The 20,367-nt window shown below is 34.9% G+C and overlaps 1 protein-coding gene across 3 annotated transcripts in view; it reads right to left on the minus strand.

The window, feature by feature from the left end:
• SENP6 (SUMO1/sentrin specific peptidase 6) overlaps positions 1-20,367 on the minus strand; it is a 121,105-nt gene that overhangs the window by 76,932 nt on the left and 23,806 nt on the right. The window contains exons 4-6 of one of the 3 annotated variants that reach the window (XM_011942934.1): positions 10,782-10,927; positions 9,669-9,773; positions 3,793-3,813 (exon numbers count right to left, since the gene is read on the minus strand). In XM_011942934.1, coding sequence (XP_011798324.1) covers positions 3,793-3,813; positions 9,669-9,773; positions 10,782-10,927 — 272 coding nt within the window. The remainder of the gene's footprint in view (positions 1-3,792; positions 3,814-9,668; positions 9,774-10,781; positions 10,928-20,367) is intronic. The other 2 variants (XM_011942936.1, XM_011942935.1) reach the window with 2 other exon arrangements.

Consider the following 20,367-nt stretch of genomic DNA (forward strand, 5'->3'; position numbering starts at 1 on the left):
AAAGAAAGAAAGAAAGAAAGAAAGAAAGAAAGAAAGAAAGAAAGAAAGAAAGAAAGAAAGAAAGAAAGAGAAAGAAAGAAAGAAATTAATTTACCAGCTATTTATAATACCCCATTTTTGTTCCAGGATCCAATCTAGTATACAACGCATGAAGTCATCATGTCTCCTTAATCTCCTTTCTGTGTTTTTCAGTATTTCGAAGAGAACTCATCAGGTATTTATTTCATATAGTGTCCCTTGGTCTAAGTTATAATCCAACTGTTATCAGTTTGGCTACTTGGGAGCTCTTTCAGTTGGCTCCCGTCTCCCTCTGATATAACTACATCCTTTTGGTGTTTTTTTTTTTTTTCTTCTTCTTTACTGTGATAAAATATGCATACACAATTTACAAGAATATGAAATGCTTTACTAATTCGTGTGTCATCCATGCTAATCATCTCTCTATTGTTCCAATTTTAGTACAGGTGCTTTTGAAGTGGGCACTCTTAATTTGTTGAACATTTTCTAGGTTTCTGATACCACACTCATTCTGTGTCTGACCTATCACAACCCCAGAATCAGCCATTTCTCCACATTCCTTTTAGTGCAGAGTGGTACTTAGAAACCAGGATCTGGACACCATTTCTCTTTTTGTTACTGTTGTTTGCCTTGCTTTAATGATAGCTCTTTTTATTAATCTTTCCATTATTACAAAAGATGGCCAAATATATGCATTTCTATGAAAATGAATCATCTTATTTATTTTACAGTTAAAATCCATTATTCTTATTTAACTGATAAACCAGTTTAATTTTCAAGATACATTAAAATCTCCCACAACTGTATTCATTGTTTTCATTTTTTGAGATGGAGCCTTGCTCTGTCACCCAGGTGGGAGTGCAGTGGTGCTATCTTGGCTCACAGGTTCAAGCAATTCTTGTGCCTCAACCTCCCAAGGAGTTGGGATTACAGGCACATGCCACCATATCTGGCTAATTTTTGTATTTTTAGTAGAGGCGGAGTTTCACCATGTTGAATTTCTCGAATTTTAACTATTTTAGGGGAGGCTTTACATTTACTTATGTTCCTATAAACTGTGCCTATTGTGCTCCTTTATCCTGTCTACTGCCTTTAATCCTTAACTCCATCTCCCTTGTTACTAAAATTCCACTCATGCTTTCTTTTTGTTTGCATCTCTTGTGGCTCTAAACTTACTTCCACATTATTATTTTGGTATGATGCTTGTAAACAATGTAGTATATCTGGGTTTAATCAAATCAGCATGTCTTTTACTACATATACTCTAATATAGTCATTATAACTGCTGATAGGACTTGTTTTCTTTTCATCTTACTCTATTACTTTTTATATTTCTATTTGTTTATTATTTCATTTTGTTTCCTCTTTTCTCCTATTTTTATAAAATATTGTTTGCACAACATACTCTTTTCCTTCCTTACTGAATTTAACAAATGAATATAGATACCTTCCCTCTTAACGCTTATTGCACTTACCAAGATTCAAATGATTTCCTCAAGCAAATTCTATTATATCCCTAATGGGATGAGACCTTCAAAATCTCTTTATTTTTCCACCTTAACCCTCCCAATCCCCTCCTCCCCCGCTGAAAAGATTGGTTTTACTTCTGTCTTTCTAACGCCCCAACTCCTAGACCTTGCTGAGATAGTTTTAAGTACTTACAGACTATTTGATTTTCCTTTGTAACACATCTCTATTTGGAGAGGAACTTGCCCAGCCTTAACTGAACTGGCACTGATTTAAACTTCTATTTGTGCCAAATTATAAATCCTATGAAAAATATTGTGTTTAAAAAATCTCAAATATTTATCAGGTAACAATACTTCCCTACCTTAAATGCTCTGAAAGCTTCTATCGCACTAATATAAAATCCAAAAGCTTCAGAGCACCTTACAAAGCCTTTTATGACCTAGGTCCCAGCCAGTCTCCCAAACCCATCTCATAACATTGTCCCCTTTGCTCTCTAAGCTCCAGCCTTAGTTGTCCCTTTTTTCTGTTCTTTGACATGCCAAACTTATTCCTGGATTAGTAACTTAGCACAACCTCTTCCCTATCCGGAAAAGCCAATCTTATGATCATGGCACTGCCAATTCCCCATTTAGTCTTTAGCTAAATGTTAGCTTCATAGTAAAGAGTTTCCCTGAATATGCAATTTAAAGAAATCGTACTGTCAGTCTATCACATCACCCATTACACTTCTCTACATAGAAATTATTATTTCATGTTTTACTTATTCAGTATTAGTCTTTGGTCCATAAGAAAGTAAACTATAGAACTGCAGGGATCTTGTCTGTTTTACTCATCACTGTATCCTTATGCCTGTAACAGTAGGTTTGATAAATACTTGGAATGAATAAAAGCATATGCCTCAAAGGCAGCACGTAATCAAAAATATATTTACCATTTCAAACAACTGTAGAAACACTGCTGTCCATGTCATCACCAAGGATGGTAATGCTCTCAAAACTGAAGCACTGGCCACCATGCCCATGCAGAGCCATCACATAGCAATTCAAAATATTAATCCATCAGCTGATATACAAATGTCAAAATTCAGGCATTTGAAAGGCACTATAGACTCATTTTTTTTTAATTGATTTAACAATTTGGTTGGAAATTAAAAATAGCTGGACTTTCCAGTTTGTTTAGTGTCTTACTACCTATACCAGGCCAATTATTTTACTTTTTTGTAGGGACAGGGCCTCACTATGTTGCCCAGGCTAGTCTGGAACTCCTGGGCTCAAGAGATATTCCCGCTTTGGCCTCCCAAAGTGCTAAGATTATAGGCGTGAGCCACCATGCCCAGTCCAGAGAAGCTACTCTTATGGATAACCACTTTAGAACAATTATGATCATTTTACTTTGAAATGTTCAAAGAAATGTGTGTGTTTTTCTTAAACACTTTTCCATGCCATTATATCACTCAAATATCCTCTAAACGCCAGTGTTCCTACAAAGCGAAAAAATAATGACAGAAGAAGACTGATCACAAGATTCTCTTACTTTTCAGTCAAAAGAGAATACACTTGATGTTTAAAGTTTTAACTCTACGGTTAAGGTGTTCTAATACATTTCCCTGCCCCCCAAATATTAAAGCAGAAAAACAAGAGTATTATCACTAAAATATAATGACAAAGATTCTGATAATGTAACTGAAAGCAATTTTACTACTAAAACATTGAAATATTCTATTTTAAAAGAAAGTAGTCACTTATTAGCATAAATATAACCATTCATAGAAAAATGTACATTCAGAATGAGCCTCAAATACCACCTATATAAGCCAAATACCATGTTGTACTGTCAACAAGTTTCCTTTTATCATAGAGAGTAGAACTGTGGATACTATAGGCTGGGAAGGGTGGGGGAGGAGAGGATGGAGAGAGGTGGGTTAACAAATACAAAATTACAGCTAGACAGGAAGAATGAGCTCTCACTTTCTGTGGCACTTAGGGTGAATATGGTTAACTATAATTTATGTTTTCAAAAAGCCAGAAAAAGGGACTTTGAATGCTGACAACACAAAGAAACATCGAATGTTTGAAGTGATGGATATACTAATTACCCCGATCTGATCATTACACATTGTATACCTATATTGATATATACTCTGTATCCCATAAATATGTACAATTATTACATGTCAGCTAAAAATTTAAAATTAAAAAAGTTTTAATTATAAACTCTAATTCAACAAATATGTTTCAAAACATATAAATAATTTTATATTTTATCACTACATCCATGCTCTAATTTCTTCAATATTAAGCTTACCTTTCTTTTTGGTCCAGACTGCTTAAAACATGAAAAAGAAAAAAAATGTAAGAGGCAAGACCTCATTGTTGATATATCACCGTAGTTGTAGTAACTATAGTCATAAGGCAAAACTATAATGTGATCAACTTGTTTTAAATACATTATATATATATATATATAAAAAATACACTAGGTTTTGAGTCATGTCTAAATTGGTTTTCGATTTCTGTCAATACACAAAATAAACAATCTTTTTAGATATTTAACAGGAAGATGAATACACAAAAATATAAAAAATTCTTGAAAGGGCTTTAACTATCAAATATTTGAAGATACGTTAGAACACAATATTCCCTGCTATTCTCCAAGGATCTGTTCCAAGACCCTCAGTGGGTGCTTGAAACGGAGGATAGTACCGAATCCAATATACCAAAATGAAGCATTGGTGGAAACATTTCATAAACAAAATGGCTGTCAACCACATTTTCTGATTACGTTGCCAGAAGATGAGCAAATGCTTTTGTGAGCACGTGGGTTTTCTGCTCTGTATACTACACCTGGTTTTATCATATGCCTGAGAGTGTTGCTACATAGCACCAGAGTTAGCCTGTCCTTTCATGTTTAATGCCATGGTATCTCCTTTGTACTTCTATGAATAGTATGTACTTTCCCCACCTGAACGTAATTCTCAATATCTGAAAAATTCAATAATGGTATCATAGCAAATTTAGAAACAATCTCAGTACTAATAAGGGAATGGTTAAATCAAAACCACAAATAAGGAGGAAACTACTGTTGTTACAGAAATAGTCTTCAAGAAACAATAGCATTTCCTAGAAGTTATAAAATTTGTATTGGTTCCGGACTGATCCTAATATCAGGTATGATTATTTCCTTTGGAGTAAGAAAAAAAATTTTTAAGGCGGGAAACTTTTGCACGGAAGTCTTAGATTAAATACGGTATATGATTTGGGACACAAGGAAAGGCCTATAATTTAAAATCATGGCTTCCCATCATAAGTCCAATGTATAAAAGTTGCACCCTTCTCCATAGTTCATGAAAACTCCAAAATGCTATTAACATCAATTACTCAAGAATGAAATTATATAATCCCTCAATTTAGAATAAAATGAGATTCACATCTAATATTATTTCTCCTTATAATAAAAGGAATGAAATATTTGGAACTGTCAGGAAAGCATAAATTACAAAATCCCCAAATTCCTTTATCAATTCTTATACTCTTATCATGTGGAGTATGCAACTACAATATCGATTTAATCCTAGCAAATGAAGAAAAAATTATATAGTAACTTGTTTTTACATGAACACATTAAAAACACATACATGAATATTTAAAAAATTTTCAAAAGGAAAAGCATTATAAATGTACATTAATATATCTGAAATTTTATCTTTGCTATTTAAAAAAGAATAACTTGCATAAAATAAATGTTAAATGACAGAAAAACGAGGTAATATAATCACATCCCTATTAAAGAAGTGAAGCAAAATATAAACATAAAAGTTTAAATCTAGTCTATCCTATCCTTTGTATTTATTTCTTATCAGTTGTATTTCCAGAAAAAGTAAAATGAAAACCAAAAGTTAGGCATTAATACCTAATGTAGCCATTTCCAATTCTATACTGCTGTGCCCAAGAAATAAGAACAGTTTAGTACTTTCTTGTTTTTGTTTTTGAGATGACAAGGTCTGGCTCTATCACCCAAGCTGGAGTGCAGTGGCACAATCACAGTTCACTGTAGCCTTGATCTCCCTAGGCTCAGGTGATTCTCCTACCTTGAGCAGCTGGGACTACGGGTGTGCACCACTATGCCTGGCTAATGTTTGTATTTTTTACAGAGCCAAGGTTTTGCCATGTTGCTCAGGCTGGTCTCAAACTCCTGGTCTCAGGCTATCCTATTTTGTTAGGAGGATATCCCAAAGTGTTAGGATTACAGATGTAAGTCAACCACGCCCGGCCTCGGTTGTTTTTTATACTCACCTGTACAGAGGAAAGGAAATAGGTAGAAGAACAGAGGTAGAAGAAACGGGTTAGGTATAATGCTTCCCAATAAGCCAAGGGAGTTAGGAAAAAGAAAACAGTAAAAATTAAAAATATATATATATACACAAAGACATACACCAATGCTCATTTTTCTTATCCTTGAGAAAAAATGCATTCATTATAATATATCTGATTAACAAGTCATGGAATTCTTACAAGTATCTTCGATATGTGTTTTTATCAAGACCTGCCTTAGAGTTGCTTACATATCAAAATAAAACATAAAAAATGGGGAAAAGTCATTATTAGTAATGTAGGACTTTGTAAAAATGTTAACTTACATTCTTGTTGGACTATTTCATACAATATAGAAAAGAAAAATTACCTTCAATTAGTACTGTAACTGTGGCATTAAAAAACAAAAAAGAAAAGAAAGAAAAGAAAGGGAAGGGAAAAAGACTAATAGATAAATACTGGTATCACTGATCTCATTTATAACTTCAAAAATTCTCTCAAAATGGGCCAGGTGTGGTGGCTCAAGCCTGTAATCCCAGCACTTTGGGAGGCCAAGGTGGGCGGATTATTTGAGGTAAAGAGTTCGAGACCAGCCTGACCAACACAGTGACACTGCATCTCTACTAAAAATACAAAAAAAAAAAATCATGGTGGCACACACCTGTAATTTCAGCCACTCAGGAGGCTGGGCAAGAGAATTGCTTAAACCCAGGAGGTGGAGGTTGCAGTGAGTGGAGATCACACCACTGCACTCCAGCATGGGCAGTAGAGCGAGACTCCATCTCAAACAAACAAACAAACAAAACCTCTCAAAACAGTGCTTTTCACTAATAATTAAATATTACTTATTCCAGGAGCCCATATTCCTATGTATGAATTATATAAGCTTTCATAGCTATCCATTTCCCCATGAGGGGCGAAGACTTTAAAGATAAAGATGATAAGAAGACTTATAAGGACCTTGTAAGAATATTATCTATACTTAATAAAAAGTCAAAAAAAGTGTAAGTGTAAGTAAAACATAAACCTATATAATGTGCTGTTTCAACAAGTCTGATTGAAGTTAGGGGCAGGGATGGTATGTACAGACTTTTAAACTTCTGCATTTTGTTTTTTTCCCATACTTCTCTCCCATTATTAGTGTATAAACAATCTATCTTTTAAATATGAATATAATTAACAGTTGGAATAGTAGTAAGAAAATAGACTGGAATCTTAATTATGTCCCAAAGACTAATCTAATGTGATATTTTAACAAACTTCACTCATTCTGTTTAGATAAAAAGGTGTAAAGCACTCTTTCCCATATATGACTAAAGAACTACAAATTACCCAGATTTTAGCAGGTCTGATTTACTTAAAAGACAAGATATACCACTCACCCCAAGAATACACCACGTATGAATTACCAGATTGATGGCATTTGTTTTCATTTCAAATTAGTATAAGACTTGAGGCAGGTGCAGTGGCTTAGGCCTGTAAACCCACCACTTTACGATGCTGAGGCAGGAGGACTGCCTGCAGCTGGAGACCAGCCTAAGTAACAAAGCAAGACCACAGCTCCACAAAAAATTTATTTTAAAAGTTAGCCAGGTGCGGTGGTGCATGCCTGTAGTCCTAGCTACTCAGAAGGCTGAAGTGGGAGGATTGCTTGAGACCAGAAGTTTGAGGCTGCAGTGAGCTATGACTGTGCCACCACACTCCAGCCTGGGCAACAGAGCAAAACCCTATCTCTATAATTAAAAAAAAAAAAAAAAAAAAATTAAGACTTCAGAAAATAAGAACATTTAGGAGAAGCTGTAAAAGCCAATGTGTTTACCCTCACCTGAAGTCTAACAACTGTGCTAAATCCCTGGAAGCAACAATCTTAGTTAAAGCCTTTCTTTGTGCCTTTGAAGATGTGATTCCTCCCGCATGCAGTGTCCTCTTCTACCTGGTACACTCAAAAACTCCTTTAATGTTTCCTTTATAAATTCTTGTTCCCTTCTCTACAGTTTTACTACACATATTTTGTATATCTCTACTGCAGCCCTAACCATGCATGTAATCATTTGTTTACTTGTCTTTCTGTACCCTAATCAATCTCTACTGCAATCAAACTTGAGCTTTACTGGTAGGAATTTTATCATAATCATCTTAATGCACCTCATCTATGCCTGGTATGCAGCATAAAATCATTCAATGTTTTTGAAGGAAGAAAACTGAAAAACTCTCAATGACTTGTCTTTGAACATCAAAATCTTTTTAGTGACAGTCATACTGCAGTTGGAATAAGAAATGTTTATTCTTATACAGAATAAATAAAAGACAAATGTATGTAGTATCTGTCCTGCTGACTTGATTATACAGTTTTCTGTCCTGCTGACTTGAGTATAGTTTTCTTTACTGCCCCTAATCGTTAAGAATTTTTCAATCAGGATAATTTCTTAAATACAAATTAACTCTCAGGTTGTTGATTTTAACAATATTTTAAACATTTTATCAATATATACAAGTTCATATTAACTGAATCTAATCTTTTATGTAAATGAGCAATAATACACATGTAAAATGTTGTAGGTGTTGAGACCTAGAGTAAAACAAATCGCAACCCAATTTCCAGACTGTTAACTGTTTTTTTTTTTAACATTACCAATGAGGAAATGAGGAATGGAGAATAGGTCACTAGTAATTCTAAACTAACAGACAACTTCAAAAGCAAAGATAATGCAATAATTTTGGTTATAAATGAATCACCTAAGTTGATTATAAGGTTTAAATTAGTATTTCAAACTTAGACTACATTATCAGAATATTAAGACACCTTTATCAGCAATGGTTTCTATTAGTATCATCAGTGCATAGGAATGTGTCTACTCTTTTTCTCTCCCCTAATTACTCTCCTTTTATTGTTTATTCTCATGTTTTTTGCCACAAGTAGGCCAGAGAGCTTGATTTGTTTGTGTACTTTGCAGTAGAGCAAGCCAATTTTTGGTATGCATAGTAATTTTCTTGTCCTTTTAAATTTTTCAAGTATCTTATGTGAACGCTATTTGATACAATAATATATTTAAGGCAAAAAAAAGGTTGGTTTATCACGAAGTGTGAGGTTACTTAATGTTTTTAAGTAAAAGATCTGATAGCACATCTATGTAAACAGAAAAATATAGCAAGGTTCAGGACATGTCTTCTAAATGAGTCTAGATTTTACATTTTTAAAAAATGAAGAACAGCATCTAAAATATATGCCAAATTTTTAAAAGTTACTAGTTATAAGGAACTGTTTATAATGCAATAAACAGATTATTTATTTAACTCTTTTAGCCTAAGAATTTCAGTCAACTGAAAGGTCATGTAAAACATTCCAAAAATGGTCCCCCAAATGTTACTTTCATTATTTTGAGTCAAGCAGTACTTTCAAGATCAATGAGAACTCCTAAATCTAACTAAAACTACCAAATAACATTTTCTCCAACATTTAAAACTAATGTGACTTGTTTTGATGCTATGAACTTTTATAAGCCTTATAAAGAAAGGAAGTATGGTATTAACTGTAATTTTACTCTTCAGAGCTAAACTACCAACTGAAGATAGTTAAACACTGTAAGGTCAATACTGTAAATCAGTTTAATTTAAATATCATCTTAGATTCTCTGGATTATAATGCAATAGAATAGGTCTTATTGAAAAATTCTCTATTTACAGAACGTGATTACTCAAAAACAGATATAAAAAGTATAATTTCATGTCATGAATTATTTCAGAGATACATCTCTCTACAGACAATGAAAACAGTAAGGTTTCACAAAGGAAAAAAATGGCTAAAAAAGGTGAAAACCTATCGAAGAGGATGCCATGTATATACTAACCAAAGACAATTAGAATTCTTACCTTTGGGCTGCTGTTTTTACTACTGGTATCTGTGCATGAGCATGATGAAAACGTCTACCATGAACTACAGTTCCAGAACATAATGATGTATTTTGCGTATTTTCACTGCAGATTCAAGAAACACAAAATAATTTGAACACGGAAAAATTATATACACATTTATACAAGAAATCTTTTAAAATCTGAACAAACACAAAAATCTTTACCAATAATAATTTTAAAAATTTATTGATAAACCCAATTGTCTATTGGGAGTTTTCCATTTCTTGAATTTGTTTTTCAAATGTTTCCAGTCCAATTAAAGAAAACTAAAAAAATAGCAGATCACCTGAAGTCAGGAGTTTGAGACCAGCCTGGCCAACATGGTGAAATCCCGTCTCTAATAAAAAATACAAAAATCAGCCGGGCATGGTGGTGGGCACCTGTAATCCCAGGTACTCAGGAGGCTAAGGCAGGGAATCACTTGAACCTGGGGAGGCGGAGGTTGAGAAAATTTAAAAAATAAAGCATAACACTAAAATAAAAATCAGGAGTCCTAAATACTATTACTGATTTTGCCACTGACTTGAAAGTTACTGAGCTTCTATGTACTTCATTTGTCTATGCGTAAGTTGAGACAGCAGAAATAAAAGTGACTTTCAACCCTATTTCTGAGTTGCTACTGATACCCAATCCTACCAGTAACAGTGGTTCACTATGGTAACCAGTAGGAAAGGTGCGTTACTTCTGAAAAAAGGAGGAATAGGAAATTTTTAAGTCCCCTATTGAGACGATCCTGATTAGCATTTCCTAAAGGAGACATGACCACACCACTCTATTGTGCTTCTTCAAATATTATGACTGAGATTCTACTAAATGTATGAAAACAAAATCACGAGATCCCACCCTAACAAAGTATTTCTTGCAATGTTTTATTCAGAAACAAGAGACACTAGAATCAATCCTATTCCTAAGATTCAAAGCAAAGAATCCATATACTGGGACCATGCTACCTCTTGGCCCTATTGACAAATTCAGAAGAAAAGGTACAGGTTGGGCCTATTAGCCTCAAAGTTTTTGGTGTCAAACTCTTCCTTTATCTTTTCTATAGGATGTGTGGTGAAGTGCCTATACCTCAATTTCTTATTGTTGCTCAACATGTTAAGTCCAATTGGGTTGCCTTTCAAAGTTTTAAAACTTTCAGACTTGTTTCGTCTTACATATGTCTTCAAGATGAATTCACCAGAACTATTAGCAACAATTTCAGATCGACGATTTAACTGTAAAAAAAGATCCAGAAATATGAGTCGATAAATGCTATAATGTGATAATCTATCAACAACTATTCGAAAACCATTTAAAAGCAGTAAAAACGTACAGCTATTGGGAATGATGGTGGATAGCACTGGCATGGATCTAAGAATGATTCAACTGCCTACTTTTTTTTCCTAAAGACAATGCAAACTTGTAGGAACATGGAGGTTTATTGTATTACTTTCTTTTTATGTAAATCTCTCCAAAGATATTTGAGACAATTAGGGTAGAGGATCTTAGGATAGCTTTCTCCAGAGAGTAAAAAGTAAGCATTTCCCCTGCTTATCAGGCCTTGCTGTTATCTGGAGAACACTACAGCCAAATATGGCAATCAGCTGTCATTTCAACTTGTGCTTTTGTGTAAGAACTTTTGCCTTAGTATCAAAGTTTCTATACAGACAGAAATTGATACTTTATACTACAATAGATGCAAATAATAGTATAAACATATCAGTAACAATCACTTTAGAGAGATCACAGTATGTAATGGGCAAAAGGAGCAAAATAAATTTGTAAAGATTCTTTTATCATACAATTATACAATTACAGGACACAATTTCAGTTCCCAGAAAATTTAGAGACAACTGTTGAATTAAAATACAACATATAAATTATTTTAGAATCCTGGCAAATCTACTGACCTCCTAATTGTTTTGATTTTCCATCATTTTATTTGTGCTCCTAATTTGGTAATCTACATCAAATTACTGGGAGGAAATAAGGTGTCAATAAGTTTTTAAAAATTTATGGCTGATTATCTCACAGATTAGAGTACTCCCATTATAAAATCATGATGATATGTTCAGTCTGGAATTGCCTAAAACTTTAATCCACTGCCCTACTCCAGCCTAAGACAGTTTTCTAGGTAATGCAAGCACAGCATCAAGAGAACTACTGTGAATAGATGAATCCATTTGTTCAAAAAGAGATCAAATGACTAGAAAACCAATTACAAACAAGGACCTTACTGATGTCAGACCTGAAACTATAAACATTATTTGCAAAGAAACATCAGTTTACAAAGCTTCAATAACACTGCATTAAATAATAACAAAATGTAGCTATTTCCAGAAAACTGCTAATGTCATATACTGTGAATTACATCATCTCATATAAACCTCATGACAATTCTAGAAAGTAGACAGTTATTGGCAAGCCTAGAGTCTGCTATTCTGTCTGGTTAACATACGACTTATCCAAAAATACTACATAGTAGTCCCCTTTTATCTATGGTTTTGCTTTCTGTGGTATCAGTTACTAAAAGTCAATTGCATTCCAAAAAATATTTTAATTTAGCCACTCCTCTGCTAGTAGATACTAAGATTGTCTCTAAAGTTCTTCTATGGTATCACCGTTAAGTTTTTCAGAGAAGTTTTTCAGGCAAGGGCAGTACATACTAACTCACAAAAATGTACCAGGGCATAAAACATGAAAGGACAGCTTAACTCTGGTACTATGTAGCAATGCTGTGGGGCATAGTTAAAGCCAGGTATTACTGTCCAGAGTGTTTAAGGACCCACACGCTCCCAAAAATAAAAACAAAAAATATCTGCCTGTGTTCTGGCAACACAATTAAAGTGTGGGTGACAGTCACTTTGTTTATGGAATGGTTTCACCAATGCTTCATCCTAGAATATATGATTCAGTATTCTCTGGGGTTTCAGTCATTCACTGCGAGTCTTCAAGGGGGACTCTGGATATCAATCTATGAAATACATTTATACAAAATAAACACTGATACAGGGATCAGCAAACTTTTTCTGCAAAGGGCTAAAAGTATTTTAGGCTTTCTTGGTCATATAGTCTTTGTATCTACTCAACTCTGTCCAAATATTCAAATCTGTTGTTGCAGCACAAAAGTGGCCACAAACAATTTATAAATAAGCATGGTTGTTTTCCAAGAAAACTTTACTTATGGACACAGATTTGAGTTTTATATTATGTTCACATGTCATGAAATAGAATTCATTTGATTCTTTCTTCCAAGCATTTAAAAATGTAAAAACCATTGTAGCTAACAGACAATAGATTTCAGGCTAGAACTTTAACAGGACAACTCCTGTTTATAACATTAATCATTAAGTAACTAATAAGCATAGCAAGTTACTAGAATTTAAGTTCCACAAGAACAAAAAAATCTGTTTTGCTCCAACACTGTGCTCAGTATGTATTTTCTGTATCAATGAATACTTCATTGAGAATACTAAATATGCAAAAACTTATCAATGTTATCTTCCACCCAAAATTATCACACATCATATAATTTCAGTAAAGTACTGATACTGAGGAAGTTTAGTACTGAAGAATATCAGATAATAAGAGAACCTAAATGAAACCATTAAGCTAGAGACATATGTATATTAAAAGCACTTAAATTCTGAAAAAAAAGAATTGAAACAGTAAAAAATTAGACACACTATAGAAAATACAACTTTGAAAGAGAACCAACAGCAGTTCTATAAATGATAAACGTCACTGAAATTTTTAAAAAGTAGAAAAAAAAAAATCCAATGTATGGATTACCTAGCAGCTTAGATAGAGCTAAAGATAAAAGTAAATCGGAAGATAGAGCTAAGGAAATTACTCAGAATATGGTACAGAGATATACTTCTTCATTCCATTAGCCTTTTTTTTTTTTTTTTTCCTTTTTTGCTTTTAAACCTAAAATACAGGTTACGGGATTCTTCTTTTTTTTTATGATGGTTTTATGTCTATTAGAAGGTCTAGAAATAATAATGTAGAAAGGTAAAATCCACAGAGATAGTGACTAAAATGTTTTCTTAACTAACAAAAGATATAAATCCCTTAAAAGAAGCACAGTGCAACTGCGGAGGCCCAAAGGCAAAGAGAAGATTCTGTGAAAGAGAAGGGGAAAGATATAAAGACCCTGTGAACTAAAATAAAGGATTTCTCCTAATTTCACACTCATTTTCAAATGGAAAAACCAGTCTATAATAGTTTAAACCAATGATCCATATGGACCTGAGGAAAGAAAAATAGCTCAGAGCAGTCTGAGCTCTGTGAGGCCCAGAGAGATGTAGTAAGGAATTTCAGTCATAGTCCCCGACCCATGCCCAAAGGCAACTATTTAAAGGTGTTACATGCTTTTTCTTGCCTGTAGTTTCCTGACTAGCAGATAAATTACCTAAAATGTTGGCCAAGTACAGTGGCTCATGCCTGTAATCCCAGTACTTTGGGAGGTCGAGGCTGGTGGATCACCTGAGGTCAGGAGTTTGAGACCAGCCTGACCAACATGGCGAAATCCTGTCTCTACTAAAAGCATAAAGATTTGCCAAGCGTGGTGATGCATGCCTGTAATCCCAGCTACTTGGGAGGCTGAGGAAGGAGAATGGCTTAAACCCAGGAGGTGGAGGTTGCAGTGAGCTGACATCATGCCACTGCACTCCAGCCTGGGCGACAAAAGACTCCATCTCAAAGAAAAAAGTTATCACAAGTTGCACATTGTGGTCCTCATTCATTATCTTCATGTTCCATGAATTTGTGATACAAAGAACAAAGTATGGCCAATCAGTATCTATTGTTAGCTATTTTAATGTAAATTATTGGTAAACAACTTAGGAATAGTCTCTCTTTTTTTCATTAAAAAACTCACTGTAACTGCTGCTAATCGAAGCATACATGTGGGACAACTTAAATCTATGCTCCCAGGTTGCAGTCCTCAAATGTGACTCAAATAAACTCACTATAATATATTAATTTTTACTATATTAACTTATTAACTACATTAATTTTGCCTCAGTTTCTTCCTTTAGTTTGACAGACCTATACATTACCTGTAAGCTATTCAAAATCCAGGTAGATATCTGTATATATCCCTGGGACACATAAAGACCTTCTGAAGGATTATCAAGCATGGTAGCTTTAGTCATAGTAATCAATTTTAAATCCTCAATCTGGCTGGGTGTGGTGGCTCACACCTGTAATCCCAGCAGTTTGGGAGGCCAAGGTGGGCGGATCACCTGAGGTCTGGAGTTCGAGACCAGCCTGGCCAACATGGTGAAACCCTGTCTCTACTAAAAATACAAAAACTAGCCGGACATGGTGGCACATGCCTATAATCCCAGCTACTCAGGAGGCTGAGGCAGGAGAATTGCTTGAACCTGGGAAGGGGAAGGTTGCAGTGAGCCAAGATCCCGCCACTGCACTCCTACCTGGGGCACAGGAGACTTCGTCTCAAAAAAAAAAAAAAAAGTACTGTATTGGCAAAAGCATACGGAAATTAACAAGATTTCAGTTTTTCCAATTATTTCTGAGAGTATTTGGTTAAAACAAAACAAAACAAAAAAAGAAACCTAAAAATAACAAGTATACTAGCTATTCAAATCTTGGTAAAGCTTTTTTAGTGTATTTCTCCAAAATCTGGAAGGCCAGGACCTAATGACTGGATTACAAATTATTTTTAATTTTTAAATGTTTGGTCACTATGTAATTTTTGGCATTTAACTCAAAAGGAAAGAACTGTGGCTAGGCACGATGGCTCATGCCTGTAATTCCAGCCCTTTGGGAGGCCAAGGTGGGTGGATTACTTGAGGTCAGGAGTTCGAGACCAGCCTGGCCAACATGGCAAAACCACTAAAACTACTAAAAATACAAAAATTAGATGTGGTGGCAGGCGCCTGTAGTCCCAGCTACTTGGGAGGCTGAGGCGGGAGGATCACTTAAGCCTAGGAGGAAGAGGCTGCAGTGAGCCGAGATTGCCCCACTGCACTCCGGCCTGGGAGATGAGAGTGAGATTCTGTTTCAAATAAAAAAAGAATTGTACGATAATACTATAGCAAAACTATTTCCATATTTATCTATTTAGAATGTAACCAGGATTTCTCAGCACTTGTGTCTAACAAAACAGTTTAAAAAGAAATTTCCCTCCATAAATATGTACAACTGTTACATGTCCATTTTTAAGAAAGAGTAAAATTATTCAGAAAGTTTCATTCAGGTAATACGGATTCATGAATAGATGAACTAAATGAATAAAAATGGAAACCATCAGCCTCATCCATGTTAAAAGATAAATTTCCAATACTATTTTGCATAATAAATTTAATAACTATAAATATCTATAATAATACTTTTTAGATCAAGTGTTCATTAATCATTATAATAACTCAGTTTTTAAAAAAACAAACTTTAGTAGCAGGAGTTTTACTTAATGTTAAGCTTCAGTAAAGTTTATCTTCAGTGAAGAATATCTTTATTAAAGTGTGATAGGATAATAAAAAAATTTTCAATTACATAAAAGTATATATTAAGATTCTGTGGGAAAACTGAATAGAAGAAATATGAATTTAAGAGGGAAAAGGCACAATATAAAATTTCTAATTTAAAGAAGAGATGGTCCATGTGTATTTAAAACAGATGATACTATCATATCAGAATGATCTTTAGAGTTCACTAAATAAATCAACGTGTCTTGTAGGTTTTACCTTAAAATATAAATATTTACATTTTAAAAATATGTAATAAAGCATATACTTTTACAAGAAATCATAAGAAATCTGAAAGCAGGCCAGGCACAGTGGTTCATGCCTGTAATCCCAGAACTTTAGGAGGCTGAGGTGGGCGGATCATGAGGTCAGGAGTTTGAGACCAGTCTGACCAACATGGCCTCTACTAAAAATATAAAAAATTAGCCAGGCGTGGTGGCGCACACCTGTAATCCCAGTCACTGTGGAGACAGAGGCAGGAGAATTCCTTGAACCCGGGAAGTAGAGGTTGCAATGAGCTGAGATCATACCACTGCCCTCCGGCCTAGGCGACAGAGCAAGCCTCCATCTCAAAAAAAAAAAAAAAAAGAAATCTGAAAGCTCTATATATGTACATTAAGACCAATGCCCTATATAAGTCAGTGATAGAAAACATCTTTTATTTTTTATTTCTGGTAGAGTCTCATTTTGTTGCCCAGGCTGATCTCAAACTCCTGGCTTCAAACGATCATCCTGCTTCATCCTACCAAGGTGCTGGGATTTAAGACACCATGCCTGCCCACATCTTATTTTCATCTACCCAGTTCACTCCTTTTTTTCTTTTTTTTTTTTTTTTTTGAGATGAGGCTCCCTCTGTTGCCCGGGCTGGAGTGCAGTGGCCGGATCTCAGCTCACTGCAAGCTCCGCCTCCCGGGTTTTACGTCATTCTCCTGCCTCAGCCTCCCAAGTAGCTGGGACTACAGGCGCCCGCCACCTCGCCCGGCTAGTTTTTTGTATTTTTTAGTAGAGACGGGGTTTCACCGTGTTAGTCAGGATGGTCTCGATCTCCTGACCTCGTGATCCGCCCGTCTCGGCCTCCCAAAGTGCTGGGATTACAGGCTTGAGCCACCGCGCCCGGCCCTTTTTTTCTATTATTTTCTTGTCTATGTAAAGAACACCTAAAAAGCAGCACTTCAGGAAATCCAGATGTTAAAATAAAAAACAGGAAAACCTGCACTGGGAAAAACCTTAAGAGTTTTTCAGTATGAATAACTTCATAAAGAAAAACTTAATAGTATTAACAGAAAAACATCAAATTCAATAATTTCCTCAGGCCGGGCACAGTGGTTCACGCCTGTAATCCCAGCACTTTGGGAGGCCAAGGTGGGCAGATCATTTGAGGTCAGGATGAAACCCCACTTCTACTAAAATATAAAAATTAGCTGGTTTGGTGGCGTCTGCCTGTAATCCCAGCTACTCAGGAGGCTGAGGCAGGAGAATTGCTTGAATTGCTTGAACCCAGGAGGCAGAAGTTGCAGTGAGCCGATACTGCACCACTGCACTCCAACCTGGGAAACAGTGAGAGACTCGGTCTCAATAGATAAATAAATAAAATAAATTTCCTCAAATTATGACAAAATAGAGCTGTTGCAGAGGGAAAAAAAAAAAAACAGAAAGAGGGGAAAAAAGGAAATGTAAAAGTTCTTCAAATTCTTACAGTGTAAATACAGGAAATATGTGAAGAAGGTGCTGTGTTCAGATCAGCAAAAATTCAAGTGTGACTACATATTTTGCAAGATTATAAGGAAATAGAGTCATACACTGCTAGTGGGAATGGCTAATGTTAACACTTATAGATAGGGAATTTGGCAGTATCTAGCAAAATCACATGTGAATTTCACCTCTGAAATAGCAACTTCAATTCTAGGAATCTATCCCACAAATATACTACACAGATATGAAAATAAAAAATATGCACAAGGTTTTAGTAAAGTCTTATATGTAATAGCAAAAGACTGGGGGAAAAAATCTCTATTCATCAGTAGGGACAAATTAAATATCTACAGTATATCCATCCAGTGGAGTACTATATAATAAAAAGGATGACAAAGATCTGTAAATACTTTGCTGTAGAGTGATCTATGTAACATACTGTTAAATAAGAAAATCAAGGTGTCAACAGTGTGGATAGTTTTTCCAAGAATAGTAGTATATGCTTACATATATATTAAAAAAAGTTAAGCCACCTAATTTTTAAAACATGTCACTTATAGGGAAAACGGAATAAAGGGAATCGAGATAAAATTAGATTTCTCTGAAAATTACTTCTTTTGAGATGTGATGCTGAAACCATACAAAAAATTTACATAATAAAAATTAAAATGAAAATAAAATGCAATTCCTCACTACAAAAAACAAAATTAAAAACAACAACAACAACAAACCTAACTCTCTATTCAGTTGGTAGAATACCAAACAGAAATAAACAATTCCAAATGACTTAAAAATATACTAATTTAAATACACATTCCTAGTGGGACACACATACCTGGTATATGTGTCATCAAAAACAAGGAAACAAAATAATTTGAAAATCATTTTATTGGTAATTATGTTGGTATTACTGTTGTGAAACTATTTTATATATCTAATAAGACAAAGCATATAAAAGTGGGGTTTTTTGTTTTATTTTTTGTTTGGAGACTGAGTCTCGCTCTGTCACCCAGGCTGGAGTGCAGTGGCGCAATCTCGGCTCACTGCAACCTCTGTCTCCTGAGCTCAAGCAATTCTCCTTCCTCAGCTTCCCAAGTAGCTGGGACTACAGGCACCCACTACCACGCCTGGCTAATTTTTTCTATTTTTAGTAGAGACGAAGTTTCAACATGTTGGCCAGGCTAGTCTCGAACTACTGACCTCAAGTGATCTGCCTGCTTTGGCCTCCCAAAGTGTTGGGATTACTTGCATGAGCCACCGTGCCCAGCCCCAAATAAGTTACTAAATTAACATCATTAACAACAAAGACAGTAGACCCAAAAGCCTTTAAAAGAAAAAATGATACATTTGATGACATAAAGAAATAATATTTTCCCCATGGCAATAGCCATCATAAGCAAAGACAAAAGACTAGTGAAAAAACTGAGTTAAAATTTTAGTAATGGCCAGGCGCAGTGGCTCAGGTCTGTAATCCCCAACACTTTCAGAGGCAGAGACAGGACAATCACTTGAGGCCAGGAGTTCATGACCAGTCTAGCCAACACAGTGAAACCCGTTCTCTACTAAAAATACAAAAATTAGCCAGGCATGGTGGTGTATGCCTGTAATCCCAGCTACCCGTGTGGCTGAGGCATGAGAATTGTCTGAACCCAGGAGACGGAGGTTACAGTAAGCTGAGACTGCACCACTACACTCTATCCTGGGCAACAGAACCAGACTCTGTCTCAAAAAAAAAAAAAAAAAAAAGTACACACACACGTATATATATTAACAACTAGTATCACAGCAAAGGGCCAATTTCTCCAAAATACCCTATTTCATCAAACCTATAAAACTATTACATAATATACCACTATTGTATGTACTGTGCAAAAATTTTTATTTTTTAGAGATGGAGTCTCACTATGTTGCCCAGGTAGTCTCAAACTCCTGACCTAAAGCAATTCTCCCACCTCAATTTCCCAGAGTGCTAGGATTACAGGCATGAGCCACTACGCCTGGCCAAAAACAGTTTTTAAAAATAATTTAAGCATATCATGCTATCCTATAAGATGCATCTAGATTTCAAAGATGTCAAAATGTGAAAAAAATAAGTGTATCTTAGACTAAATATAAAAAGAATTCCTATGAATAATATTCTAAAGACCAGATAGAGAAACGGGCAAAGGATATTAACTGACAATTATTTTAGAAAAAAATTAGACTATACATATGAAATGATATTCAACCTCACAAAAAATAAAATGGAAATTAAAACTATACTGAGATACTAGTTTTCATTGGCAAAGATCAAAGGTTGATGATATTATGACAGATATGTGGGGAAACAGATAACGTTCAGATATTGATGGAACAAGTGTAAATCTGGTATGCCAAAATTAGAAATGGACCTGTCCTGATAAAGCAGTGCAACTTTTAGGAATTCATTCTACAGATACGCTTGTATGTCTGCAAAATAACCCATATAGAAGGCTAGTTTACACATTATT

The sequence above is a fragment of the Colobus angolensis genome, unplaced genomic scaffold (assembly GCF_000951035.1).
Source record: "Colobus angolensis palliatus isolate OR3802 unplaced genomic scaffold, Cang.pa_1.0 Scaffold213, whole genome shotgun sequence".
NCBI lineage: Eukaryota > Metazoa > Chordata > Mammalia > Primates > Cercopithecidae > Colobus > Colobus angolensis.